The sequence below is a fragment of the Phalacrocorax carbo genome, chromosome 6 (assembly GCF_963921805.1).
Source record: "Phalacrocorax carbo chromosome 6, bPhaCar2.1, whole genome shotgun sequence".
NCBI classification, from domain to species: Eukaryota; Metazoa; Chordata; class Aves; order Suliformes; family Phalacrocoracidae; genus Phalacrocorax; species Phalacrocorax carbo.
In genome coordinates this window covers 41822963-41835285 of record NC_087518.1, presented here as the reverse complement: position 1 = coordinate 41835285, position 12323 = coordinate 41822963, and the positions used below count along the sequence as shown (strand labels likewise).

The 12323-nt window shown below is 42.3% G+C and overlaps 1 protein-coding gene across 1 annotated transcript in view; it reads left to right on the top strand.

The window, feature by feature from the left end:
• The window catches only part of CACHD1 (cache domain containing 1), a 114822-nt gene extending 102766 nt beyond the window's left edge, over positions 1-12056 (top strand). The window contains exons 18-27 of the mRNA XM_064454899.1: positions 1174-1273; positions 1395-1511; positions 2887-3047; positions 3754-3840; positions 4057-4173; positions 5121-5272; positions 5672-5833; positions 6711-6788; positions 7772-7873; positions 10389-12056. Coding sequence (XP_064310969.1) covers positions 1174-1273; positions 1395-1511; positions 2887-3047; positions 3754-3840; positions 4057-4173; positions 5121-5272; positions 5672-5833; positions 6711-6788; positions 7772-7873; positions 10389-10627 — 1315 coding nt within the window. The 3' untranslated portion in view covers positions 10628-12056. The remainder of the gene's footprint in view (positions 1-1173; positions 1274-1394; positions 1512-2886; positions 3048-3753; positions 3841-4056; positions 4174-5120; positions 5273-5671; positions 5834-6710; positions 6789-7771; positions 7874-10388) is intronic.
• The last annotated feature ends 267 nt before the right edge of the window (positions 12057-12323 follow it).

The window sequence follows — 12323 nt, the reverse complement described above, 5'->3', positions numbered from 1 at the left end:
TTTTCTCTGCAGTCATTCTGGGGTATTCACAAGCCTACTTGTTCTCCTGTTTCCTGTAGCATCTTTCAGAAAAAAGAGAAAATGCAACATCACTACATGAATTTCTAATGCAAAACTGAGATGGTTTGGGGCAGTAAAAAAAAATCCAACTAAAACTTTTCATGACTTCTTTGTGTACCTAAAGTGTACAGTCCCATCTGTTCTGTGCTGATTGCTTTAAATTATATCTGCCGTCTCCCTCTGTGAGCTGATGTAGGTAGAGCTTTACATAGCAGACTGCCATGGGAATCGCAGGCTTTAAAGCCGTCCGAAGTGTCCGCCAGCCCCAGGCAGGAGGCCAGGCTAGCAGCGCAGCTGTGGGGCCCAGCCAAAGCCCCGCTGCGCTGGGGGACGCGGCTGCTACCCTGCTGAGCTCTTCGGGAGCATCAAGTGGCCGCATTAACCTCCTCCCGTCTCCCTTCTGCGGCCACCTATTCTCTTGACCTTGGCACAGGCTATGCTGTCCCCGGTGCCGCTTGCTCGTCCACCTTCCCCAGCGCAGCTGTCTGCAGCTATGGAAACGGGAGATGCTGAAAACATTACAGATTAAAACCTTGCAACACACTAGTTTCTAGATAGGAGCACAGATCCGACATCATTTCCCTGAGATCACGCGGGAAACTAATGGGAAAAGCTGAAAAAGGAGAGGAAAGGTTGGGAAGGCTGAGAATGAAACGGGGAGTGATTTATCTCCCTGTTAAAACTGAATTCTAAAGCGGGAGGTCATTAAAGGAGAGTGTGAAATCTCTGTTTAATTAGTAACATAGTAGATTAATAAACTCTTAAAGCTTTCCAAGTTCATCATGCTTCATTTCTTTCTTGATCTTCCCCAATCGGACAAGCCAAAGCACTGATCAGTTTTCCTTTCTGTTTCTAATCTGCTCCATTTTCAAGTCCTTGATGGTCCAGGCTTGCTGTGACAAACAGATTTAAAAGCTTAAGGGAAATACTTGATATATTCTTTAAAGATGTTTTGCAGTGAATTTCTTTAACAGCCCTGTTATTTTAATAAATTGCAGCCTTTAAAAATTCTTCCTCTAGCTGTAAATTTAAGATCATGTTTTATTTCACCGTATTTCTCTAAATCCAAGGAGGTCTAATGGGAGGCTCTCCACTTTGTTTGTTGTGGGGCAGGTGCTTTATCATGGAGGACAGAGGGTACCTTGTGGCACACCCAACCCTCATCGATCCCAAAGGACATGCACCAGTGGAGCAACAGCACATTACGCACAAGGTCTGGCTCCTTTTTTGTTGGTTTATTTCTACCTTATTTAGTTTCTGAGGTGGTAAGGACTGTAGAGAAGCTGCTGTTTGCGTCTGATTTCAAAGGCATAAAATCCTCCATTTTCACTTAGGAGCCTTTGGTAGCAAATGACATTCTGAACCACCCAAACTTTGTCAAGAAAAACCTCTGCAACAGCTTCAGTGACAGAACAGTTCAGCGGTTTTATAAATTTAATACCGGCTTAGTGGTAAGTGTGTTATTCTGTTTTATTTTGCTTTTGAGTGTACTTTGGTTGGGTTGGGTTTCTTTTGGTGGAAACGCAAATCCTTGCCAGGATCAGCAGGCGAGGCTCAAAGCCAGCCTTCCTTGTGGAGTGGCCTCCGTTCACCCTCTCCAAACACAAAACCAGCTATCTGGGCTGCACAAACTGTGCTTGCATGAGGAGTCAGTTGACATACAAGGGATTATGGAGGTGATCGCTGGCTAACTGTGGCTGATGTCTGCAAAGTCCCATACAGTATCATGAAAATAAGTTCCCAGCTGTTCGGTGAGGAGTTTCCAGCAGTAGTTGGGATTTTTTGCTTTGGTTCCTCTCCTGACCTCAGGCTTCCAACTCATGTCCTCCTGTGACATGGGTAGTAGAGGTCTCTAATAACTTACCTTTTAGTTAGGTGACTGAATAAATGCATTTACTGATGCAACTTGCATGAGCATTTGCAGAGTATCGTTTGTCCAACTGCAGTCTTTGGAGATGTGAATGCTCTGCTGTCCTCACGGGTTGTCTGTGAGCTTCCTCTTGTGCTCAGAAGTCTAAATCAGGGGCTGTTGTCTCTTGCTGCGCCATGAATACCGATTGCAGCACCACAGATCCACCCTTGCAAGATCACTGCAGAATTATTCAAAAGATGTTAAGCTCTGTGGGAGAAGCCGCTCTTTACATAATACTTTTCAATTATTACTGGGAGGAGAAGTTGCAAAATGAGTGTCAAAAATATTTGAAAATTATGTCAGAATACACTGATTTATGTCAGGTAGGCTTAAACATTTTCCCCACACTTGAAATGCAAAATAGAAAGTAAAGGAAATTGTATAGGACACGGCAAAACCTTGAGATTGTGGCACACAAATAGGAATCAGGAATGAGTCTGCCTCCCAAACAGATCACAGCTGTACAGTGCTGTGGTGTATTTTTTTTTATAGTACATGTTCTAGGAAGTTTTCAACAAGTTGTGATGGTGCCTCCCCGTCAGTGCGGAGCCTCTTCACAGAGGTCGCCGATGGCTGGCACAGTGGGGATGGGTCGGTGAGCGATGCGGAAGAGTGAAATGTAGCCTGCTGCTGGCAAGATATCGCACCCAGCGCTGCTGCCACATCTCGTAATGTTTACAAGCTAAGCATATTTTTTTCTATCTTCAGCAAAGTCTTTCCACCCAGCAGTAGCTTGGAAGTAAAGCTCAACAGGCTGATGAACAATTTTATCAGCCTCTTGTTTGTGAAGGCGGCACTCCCATGCATTTGTGTTCCCTGGGCTCTGTAGGTGTCCTTGGAAGGCGGAAAGTCTTCAGCTCCCTGAAACAATGGGTTTCTTGCTACTCCATTGACACTATTTGTTGTTTCCCTAGGGTGATCTGACAAACCTTGTGCACGGCAGTCACTGCTCCAAGTACAGGCTGACAAGAATCCCAGGCACCAATGCCTTTGTGGGAATCGTCAATGAGACCTGCGATTCCTTTGCTTTCTGTGCCTGCAGTGTGGTAGACAGACTCTGCCTCAACTGCCACAGGTGAGCAGGAGATCGTAAATGAACAGCCTGGTCCAGGCATTTACTTCTTACTTCTTTCTTGATTCAAGGTTTATAAAAACACATTTATTTTATAAGCTAAATGAAAACATGCAGTGCAAAACTGAAGTGAAAACAAAACAGTTACTTTTCCTATGCTATTTTAAGAGGCATGGTGACTTAGCATACCTCTAACCCTTTGCCATATTGTCAGTGTATTAAAACACAGGGTAGTTTGTTCTTGACATGTTTGGGTAGATAACACTAAAAGACCATGACAGATTCAGTTTCTCAGGGGCAGCCTGTAGATCAGGCCCTTTGTTCTGGCACATTAATACCCAGGAATTTTCATGGTTTGACATAGTTTTTCATTGAAGGCCTCCTAGTGCTTGCAGGAGATTTTGTCTACACCAGCATCATTGCCTGTTTGTTGCACTGGCAAGAAGGATCCTTGGATCTAGATCTGAGACATGTCCAGGGGTTGCCTCCCTTTTTAAATTTCAGGGGGTAGGTAACAGATCAGAGAGGCTCTGTTATTACATTGCCCTCCGTCCCAGTGCAGAATAGAGTGATCCCTGTGTTCCTGGGGGAAGGAGAAGCGTTACTGAACAGCCTTCTCTATGGTGAGCTGCTTTTATGGAGCTGGACTGTGGGGTTAAAATCACGATGCGAGGTCTGATGCATTTTCTGTGTGTCTTCTGCCCCAAAGAATGGAACAGAACGAATGCGAGTGCCCTTGCGAGTGCCCCCTGGAGGTAAATGAATGTACCGGCAACCTCACCAACGCTGAGAGCAGGTGAGAACGAACCTCCTCTAAAGGAACAGAATGTGACAGAGTTAATTAACAATTACTTGTGTACTCATGGTAATTTACAGGCGATACACGATAGACTAGACAGTATTTTTAGTATACTTAAGCAGATTATATGGAATAGATAAAAATGATATTTTTTCATTGACTGTGCTTTGACTACGCTTTTAATATAAGGCTTTACTTTTTGCCCCAATGTAGAAACCCGAGCTGTGAAGTTCATCAGGAGCCAATGACTTTCACAGCAATCGATCCCAGCCTACAGGATGCTCTCCCGCAGTGCATCAACACTCAGTGCAATCAGAGAACAGAGAGCGGGTAAAGTGGCATTCTCCATCCTTCAAAATAATACTGTGTTCTTGAAATAATTAAGTGAAAATAGCTCTTCCTTGCATGTTTTCAAGAAAAAAAAAAAAGAAGAAAAAAAAAAGTATGATGCCAGAATGAGACATTGTAGCACACGCCAACCACGACATGATGCTGCAGTGCAGAAACAGAAGACCTCAGAGTTCCCATCTGAGTCACATAACACCATTAATAGCAAACAAATAGCTTTCCCACCACATTTTTGAGACTCTCAGAATCAAGGGTTGTGCAAGTGGAAGATCTGCTGCTGAAAGGACGATTAACTCTTCCTTTTGGCAAAATGGGTAGTGCTGCTGTGCTTGTCCACCTTCTGGAGGAATGTGTGGACTAAAGTGTTTGCAGAAAGTAGACAGTACTTCTGCAGTGGTGACTTTGGAGCACATTAGAGATGGTGGCTGCCTGTTGGCTTCTAGTTTCCTGCTTATCTTTTCTACTCCTGGCATTACATGGAGAAGCTTGAGGGCTTATTTCTTTTTTGCTAGTTATGAGCTATCTCCAGGGAACTGAGATAGCATGATATGTTCTAGCAATGAGCAGACTTTCCAGATCCTTTTTCCATTTTCCAAAGGACTGCAGAAAAAGGGTGGGACCATAGTCAGACTTCACCGTGCTGAGAAATGCCTTATTGGAGGAGTTACAAGTAGGATGTTTTCCCTTTGCTGAGTGACAGACAGACATGGAAGATGCATGCTGAAGATGCAGCTTCCCTTTATAACTTCCATTGTGGTACTTGAGCATTTTAATGAGAAGGTTTTTGTGGCCAAACATCATGTATGTGAGGGTTTACAGGTTATTTTGGCCTCCCTCTGTCTTGCGATTCTAAAATAGACTGAGCTATGCCAAATGAGAAGTGGTGGACTTAAAAGTAAATGTGGCCTTTTTTTGTTTTTAATTTTCAGGGATTGCTTTGGCGTGTTGGACTGTGAGTGGTGTATGGTAGACAGTGATGGTAAGACCCACCTGGATAAGTCCTATTGTGCCCCTCAGAAGGAATGTTTTGGTGGCATTGTGGGAGCAAAGAGCCCCTACGTGGATGACCTGGGAGCAATAGGTAACTCTGCCTTTCTGAACAGATGTTGCATTTAACTGTTTGTATTTAATAACTTGCACTTTCAGTGTCAGAGCATACTTTACATAACACATTTATCTCTTAGGCTAGTGTTAAATTAGCATAAATAGTGCATCAAGCAGTAAAGTAGCAGCATCAGGCCTGTTGCAGGGATTACATTTTTTTAAATATTGATGTGTAGCTGAGTGTAGCTATATATTCCTGTCTTAGAAGAAATTCAGAGAGGGTACATCTTTATGTAAAGCGTGCTGTCCTGCATCTGTGCCGTTAAGCACCTAGAAAGCCTTGAAGATCATCTCTAATCTGCAGAGATGCTGATTTAAACCTTTCTGCAGGGCATTTATGGTTTTTTTTTCCTCTGTTTTGTCCCTTTTGATTTAGGAGATGAGGTAATCACTCTGAACATGATCAAAAGTGCACCAGTCGGCCCAGTGGCTGGAGGCATTATGGGCTGCATTATGGTGCTTGTCCTAGCAGTATATGCATATCGCCACCAGATACATCGGAGGAGTCACCAGCACATGTCACCTTTGGCGGCGCAGGGTGAGCTGATGATTCTTGAGAGAGAAATAGTAGGGTGGGAATTAAAACCAAAACCAAAACCAAAACAAACAAAAAAAACCACAAAACCAACCAAACAACAAAAACAAAAATCCAGAACCTCTTTCCTTGGTTTTGTTTCAATGCTTCACCCCGTTTTATTTCCCTTTTGCCAACCCGTATAAAAGTCGGGTCTCACCTAGGGTGCTTGTGTATTGCTGCCCTCTGCTGGGTGCAGCCAGACCTGCTGCCCAAAAACCCTAACTTGCAGTTCTTGTGAGGAAGCTGAAGCTACACTTTTTATAGAGCTAAAACGGTAAGCCCAGCTTCACAGCTTTCTGGACCGTGTCATAGCACACCGATTGCATATGTTTATTTCTGCAAAGGAGTGGTGCTTCTCGGAGTATTACAGTTCCACACCGTTTCTGCTTGGGCTGTTTGGGACATGCCTTTTTTTACTTGTGTTCCCTGCTTCTGTGATATTCAAGGAATATCTATACGTGGAATATCTATATCTATAAAACCACTGAAATCTGAGAGACAAAACTGTGTTTGGTAGAAAGGTACAGAGGTGAGAAGTGTGATCAGGGCTAATTTCCTCTTTCCAGGGTATTTGATTATACCCTGGCTCTATTTTGAATCAGTTCAATTTCTTCAAAACTTTAAAGCCTGGTCCTTTCAGGGGGAGGTGGGGTGTATCGTCTTCCTAGTGTCCCTAGCCCCAGCTGTCTTGGAAAAACAGCACACCAAGCTCAGACTGCATCTCTTCACACAGTTACGCAAAGTGCTTCCACTATATTACCAGGGTGACAGCCGTGAGTAAGATGATCCAAAATTTTTCTCTTAACAGTTGCATTTTTCTGTTTGTAATGGTGTGTAGAAATGTCAGTGCGTATGTCGAACCTGGAAAATGATAGGGACGAGAGAGATGATGACAGCCATGAAGACAGAGGAATCAGTAAGTACCAAATCACTTTGCTGTAAAAAAAAAAGTTAAAATAAATAAGCCATTTGTTTTCTTAATATGCTAGATCTAAAAATACATGAGGAAGCCCTGCGCTGATTAGCAGTAGGAAGTGACAAAACAATGTTTTAACTGAAACTGTAACCTCCAGTGCACCTTTAATCTCATGCCGAAAAAAATATATTTTTAACTTTTAAAATTAAATAAACTAATCTCCATTACATGTGGAGGAAGTTTGCCCATTATATTCCCCATGCCCCCATCATGACCACTTCCAGAAATAGCTCTTACCAGCTTAAAAATTACAATTGTGACAGTACAGGGTAAGCAAAACTCCTACCTTTGCTCAGCCTTGGAAAGGAGAGGCCAAGCCTGGCGTGTATACTCAGCAAATGTGGCAGTAAATCTTACTTGCATTGATTTGGGATGCTTGTACTTCGTTACCATTCTCTAAAAATGGCGATTTGCACACAATACTGGTGTACTGTAAGATGAGCTGGGGCACCTAAGACCTGAGAGTGCTCCAGAGTCAGACCAGATTCCTGTCTCTGGGCCCTCATTAAAACAGAAATAAAACAATACCCAAAGTTTGAAACTGTGTCAACACTCAAAGATTGAAAAATAAGTGTATGTGAGTTTAAGGGCTTGCATCTACTGCTTTTCCAGGTCCTGTTAGTTTCATTTTGAGTCAGCTTTCAGTGCTGCCACAGGTTCTTTAGCATTGGCACAGTAATTCTCTAACTTCAATTAATCCAAGCAGATGAAGTGAATGAGTTCAGCTGGATCTTGATCTATTCTACATTTAAATACTGTCTCTTTACTCCTACTCCTCTGTCGCTTGACAGTCTACCTAAAAGTAGTATTTGGGAAGGATTAGTTTGCAGAAAGCCTGTTCCCCTGTGCCTGATTTGTCCCACTGATATAATTCAGTAAAAGCACTGTCTTTAAAACCAGTTCTGTTTCTTTCTCTCCCCCAGTTAGTAACACTCGATTTATAGCAGCGGTAATTGAGCGGCATGCCCACAGCCCAGAACGCAGGCGCCGCTACTGGGGACGATCGGGAACAGAAAGCGACCACGGTAAGACCTTGAATCACTGCCATGGCCCCAGGTTAATGATTGCGGTTATTCAGTTTCCTTCAGATGTCTGGCACGTTGCAGATAAGGCTGCAAAACCCAAACCAAAACAAAAACCTTTGCTCCTTCCTGCTTCATAGTTACACAATTTTGACACCTTTCAGCAGATGATACTGTTCAGCAAGAGAGCTGGTTTTGTCAGAGCCATAGTGTAGCAGCAGCTAAATGCTGTGCTCCCCGTCTGATTTTTGGGTTCTGCCAGCTCCGCTGGATGACCAGAATTCAGACTGACAGAAGTGGAACTATGTTTACCACACTCTTTCCTCTGCCAGCCCTACAATCTAGATGTTTAGTTGAGATAATGGACCTCTCTTACTTAAAAAGAGAAAGGAGATCCCTTGCAATGAAGTCAGCGTCGCTTGTGCTCTCCTCTTTGCCATGACATGTGCATCTTTCATAAAATTCTAGCAACGTGCTGGACACCTGCATTTGCCTGGGTAAAGTAAGCATGGATTTAGAGACCAACGTGTCAGGTGCCTCCTGAGCCTTTCTGTTGCACATTCAGTCCATACCGTCACCACAGAGGACACCTTACATCACTTTTAAGCAATGAATGATCAGTATTAACTGTGCACATACCTAGCAACGAAGAGTATTCAGCCATGCGCGTTTGCAACACACACACACTTCAACCCTGTTTAGGTTTAGGGAATTTTGATATATCTGTCATGCCCTGAGACTAAGTCGTCTTAAATCCTGAAAGCTGTTTGAAAGGTGTAATGCTGTTGACTCATGAGGAGGTTTAGTATAAATTAAGAGGAGGGCTAGACAAGGCAGTCTGCCACAGACATCAGCTCTAGCTGCGTGTTGTAGTGCTGGGTATGTTACAGCAGACCAGTTTAATTACTAGAACAGTAGTTGCACTAATGGAATTGCTGAGGGACAGGAAATCTGAAGGCCAAAGCCTTGTGACATGGATGAACAGATGTCTGAGAGACAGTCTTGCTCTAGGAGGAATTACCCTGGATTTGGGGCCAGATTACCTGTGCTGAGACAGATTTGCTAGAGTAATGCTCCTTTTGTTCCACTTCTCGTAGTCCCAGCAAATCCTTTCCTTCTTTCTAGTCAACGTGTCAGGGTAACTGTCTACCTATTTCTGAAATGTGCACTTCTATTTTTAGTTTCTGTAATTCCATCTTCTTCAAAGGGCTACCCAATCTTCTTCCCCAATTCCTCTCTGCCAGCTAGAAACCATGACTTGGACCGTGGGAAACGAGAGCCAGCTTTGGGTACTTAGCCTGGTATTTTTAACACACTTCTTTTAGGTGTCTCAAGCTGAAAACATGACTGAGATGCTCAAAAGCACTAGTGGCTTTTCAGCTCTTTTTGGCAAAGTTTTCTGAAAAGGAGGGGTTTTTTCTAATTAAAGCAAGATATCTTGCCTTCTGTATTTTGTTTGTGGTTTTGCATTTAGAAATACTGTGCTGGTTTTGTTTGTACTGCAAACTGGTTTTGAGTGGTAACAGCTGGCTTTAGTGGTAAGTCCAAATCTCAGAGTAAATACTAGCACCTGCTTCAAAAGAAAGGGACTGAAAATCCCCGAGACACCTCTTATGAGACAGCTTCCTCACCAAGGAAGCACAATCTTGTCTGGCAAGGGTTAGCTAGCTTTCTAGTGACATGATTCCCTTAGGACATCCCAGTGAATGCGATGTCTCATTACTCCTATAGATGGCTGATCTGGTTTTTTGGAACTTCGGAGGCTCCAGTAGCAGACATTTTAGCCAAAGGAGAGCCTCAAGTTAATTGCCTGATGTGCACATGCTTGGCTGGAAGTGTCAGTATTATTTGGCTTAATGGACCTGCTGTGTGAAACACTTCCCATATGGATTCAGTAGATTTCTTTAACAGTGTGGAAAGCTCACCAGCATTAGAAATGTGTGCTTCATTTTTGCAAATAGACCCTCACAGGTGAAAAGTGCTCTCTTCCTTTTAAAAATACAATACTGTGATTATACAAGATGATGTGAAGAAGTTTTGCTGCTTCCAGACAAAATAGCTGGCGATCTTTCCTAGGAAGGATGTAGTTTGATAGGAATAGAGGTAACGGTAGTGGATCCCACCTATTTCTTGTCTGTTTGTAAAAATCCAAGTAATAGCTTAAAAGATACCACCCCAAAAGAATTCTGTTACGTTTTGTTTTTAAAATCAGTGCCAGCAATTCTACTTTAACAAACTGTTGAATGCATGATTATTTTTTTACTGCTTGGGGTGATACAGACCATCGGCCCCCAAAGTTTATAGAACAAAGACGGTGACAGGGAAAGGGATCCATTATGAACCTACAGGAGGGGATGGTTTTGTTTGTTTTTCTTTTTCTATTAATTAAGGAAAATTGTTTATTCCCTATAAAGCACTGACTGTGTCTCATTCCATGAAGGGTGCAGCAGACAACACTGTGGACTATTGACCTTTTAGTCTTGCTTTTAATTCTTAGTTCTGCTGATTTATTTTCTAGGCTACAGCACTATGAGTCCTCAGGAAGACAGTGAAAACCCTCCATGCAATAACGACCCATTGTCGGCTGGTGTCGATGTTGGAAACCACGATGAAGACTTAGACCTGGACACACCACCTCAAACAGCTGCCCTGTTGAGTCACAAGTTTCACCACTACCGGTTGCACCACCCAACTCTTCACCACAGCCACCATTTACAGGCTGCAGTCACGGTACACACTGTGGATGCAGAATGCTAATGAACAACGACAAAAGAAACATAACTTGTGAACAATGATCCATGCAGCAACGGGCAGCTTTGTTTCTGTGCTTTTCACCAGGAATGATTTAACGAACTTCCTGAGTAAAGTGTTAAGCATAAAAGCTTTACATTTTTATAAATGTAAGGTTGGCTCTGAAATGGAAGGGAAATGTGCTTGATGAATGGACCTGCCATAACATTTAATAAAATGGAGCAGGAGGCACGTTAGACCTCCAAAAACAGGGACACAAGTTTATACAGCAGCTGAAGCTTTGGAAGCCCTGTTATGCTGAGCCAAGAGGAGAGAGCGAGCATTTAAAAGAGCCAGAGATTATTTGGTTTCCTTAACTGGAAGAGCAGAAATCTGCGCAGCTGAAGACTAGAAAAGTGCCAGATAGGGGGGGGGGGGGAAAGGCTGTTGGTTTCTCTGCAGTTTGTTTCGCATATAGAAAGTTCACTGCTCCGACAATTGCTGTATGGAACCTGGGACAATGCATCTCAAGATTTTTAAGTAAAGGATTATTTTTCTACTATTTATTGAACTTGAAACTTTGGGGGGAGGGAGGGGAGAAAACATGTTAGCAATTCTCAGCAACTACCACATATATTCTGTGATGGTGAAGTGGTTCTTCCGAGGAAGACATCTGTTTCTTATTAGCTGATATTCATCCACTGCCCCACTCTGCAAAAGGGAAAATGAAGAAGTCGTTTCTGACGTGTTTACATGATGAATGCTTTCTTTTCCACAATTGTTTTCTGTAAATATTACCACCTGATTTATATTATAGTATTTTCTTCCTATTTGCAGAGAAGTCCTGTACTCCGCTACTAAAATTCTGAGAATTCTGCCCATAAACCTCTCCATCTTTACCTCTTCGATCATCCTTAAAGGTTTCCTGTGTGGAAGTAATAAAGAATTTATTTAGCATTAGTTACCAGATAATTCCAAATGAAATCTGTGCCATTCTTCTGTTTCCTTAGGACGCTGTCAAGATCAGAAGTAGGGATAAACCAGTGTTTTGTAAAACTTGGGTTACTGTGGAAGGTATCTTTCTGAAAGTGTAATTTTAAGCTGCTGCTGTTTGTCTGAAATTTAACATTGCGTGGTAAATCAAAGATTAATTGATCTGTCTACAACACAACATCATAATTATAAATCAGTTTTAAATCAGTGTATTTTAGATTCACATTTTGTGATTACAATGATATAAAAACATTCTTGCACTGTGCATATAATAAACATCCATTTATCTGTAGGTTTTTTTAAAATCACTTGTTTTAATTAATATGGTACTTAATACTGTATTATGTAAAAAATTGGTTCTTAAACAGTACGGTAAAATAACTATATGTGTGATACCAGGATACCCCTTTATACTATGTATAAAATTAAAATCTCTAGTGAAATAAACTGTATATAAAGTATAGTTCTGTGGCTAACTGGCTAGATTGAAATGATTCTGTCTCAGTTTCCTTTAATTTCTGTCTGAACGACTGCTATAACAGAAGTGAAACATGTGGACAGGTTCCGCTTGCTCTTATACAAACTTGAGAGATCTAAACTTTACACATAAATTACAGTATTGACATGTTTTAAAGTTGTTCGGGTTGGGGGGCTGCTTTGTTGCCTGTTGGTCACTAGCTGGGAAATGGGCATTTCTGGAAGCGGTCAGCCACTGCATAGACTCACCAAA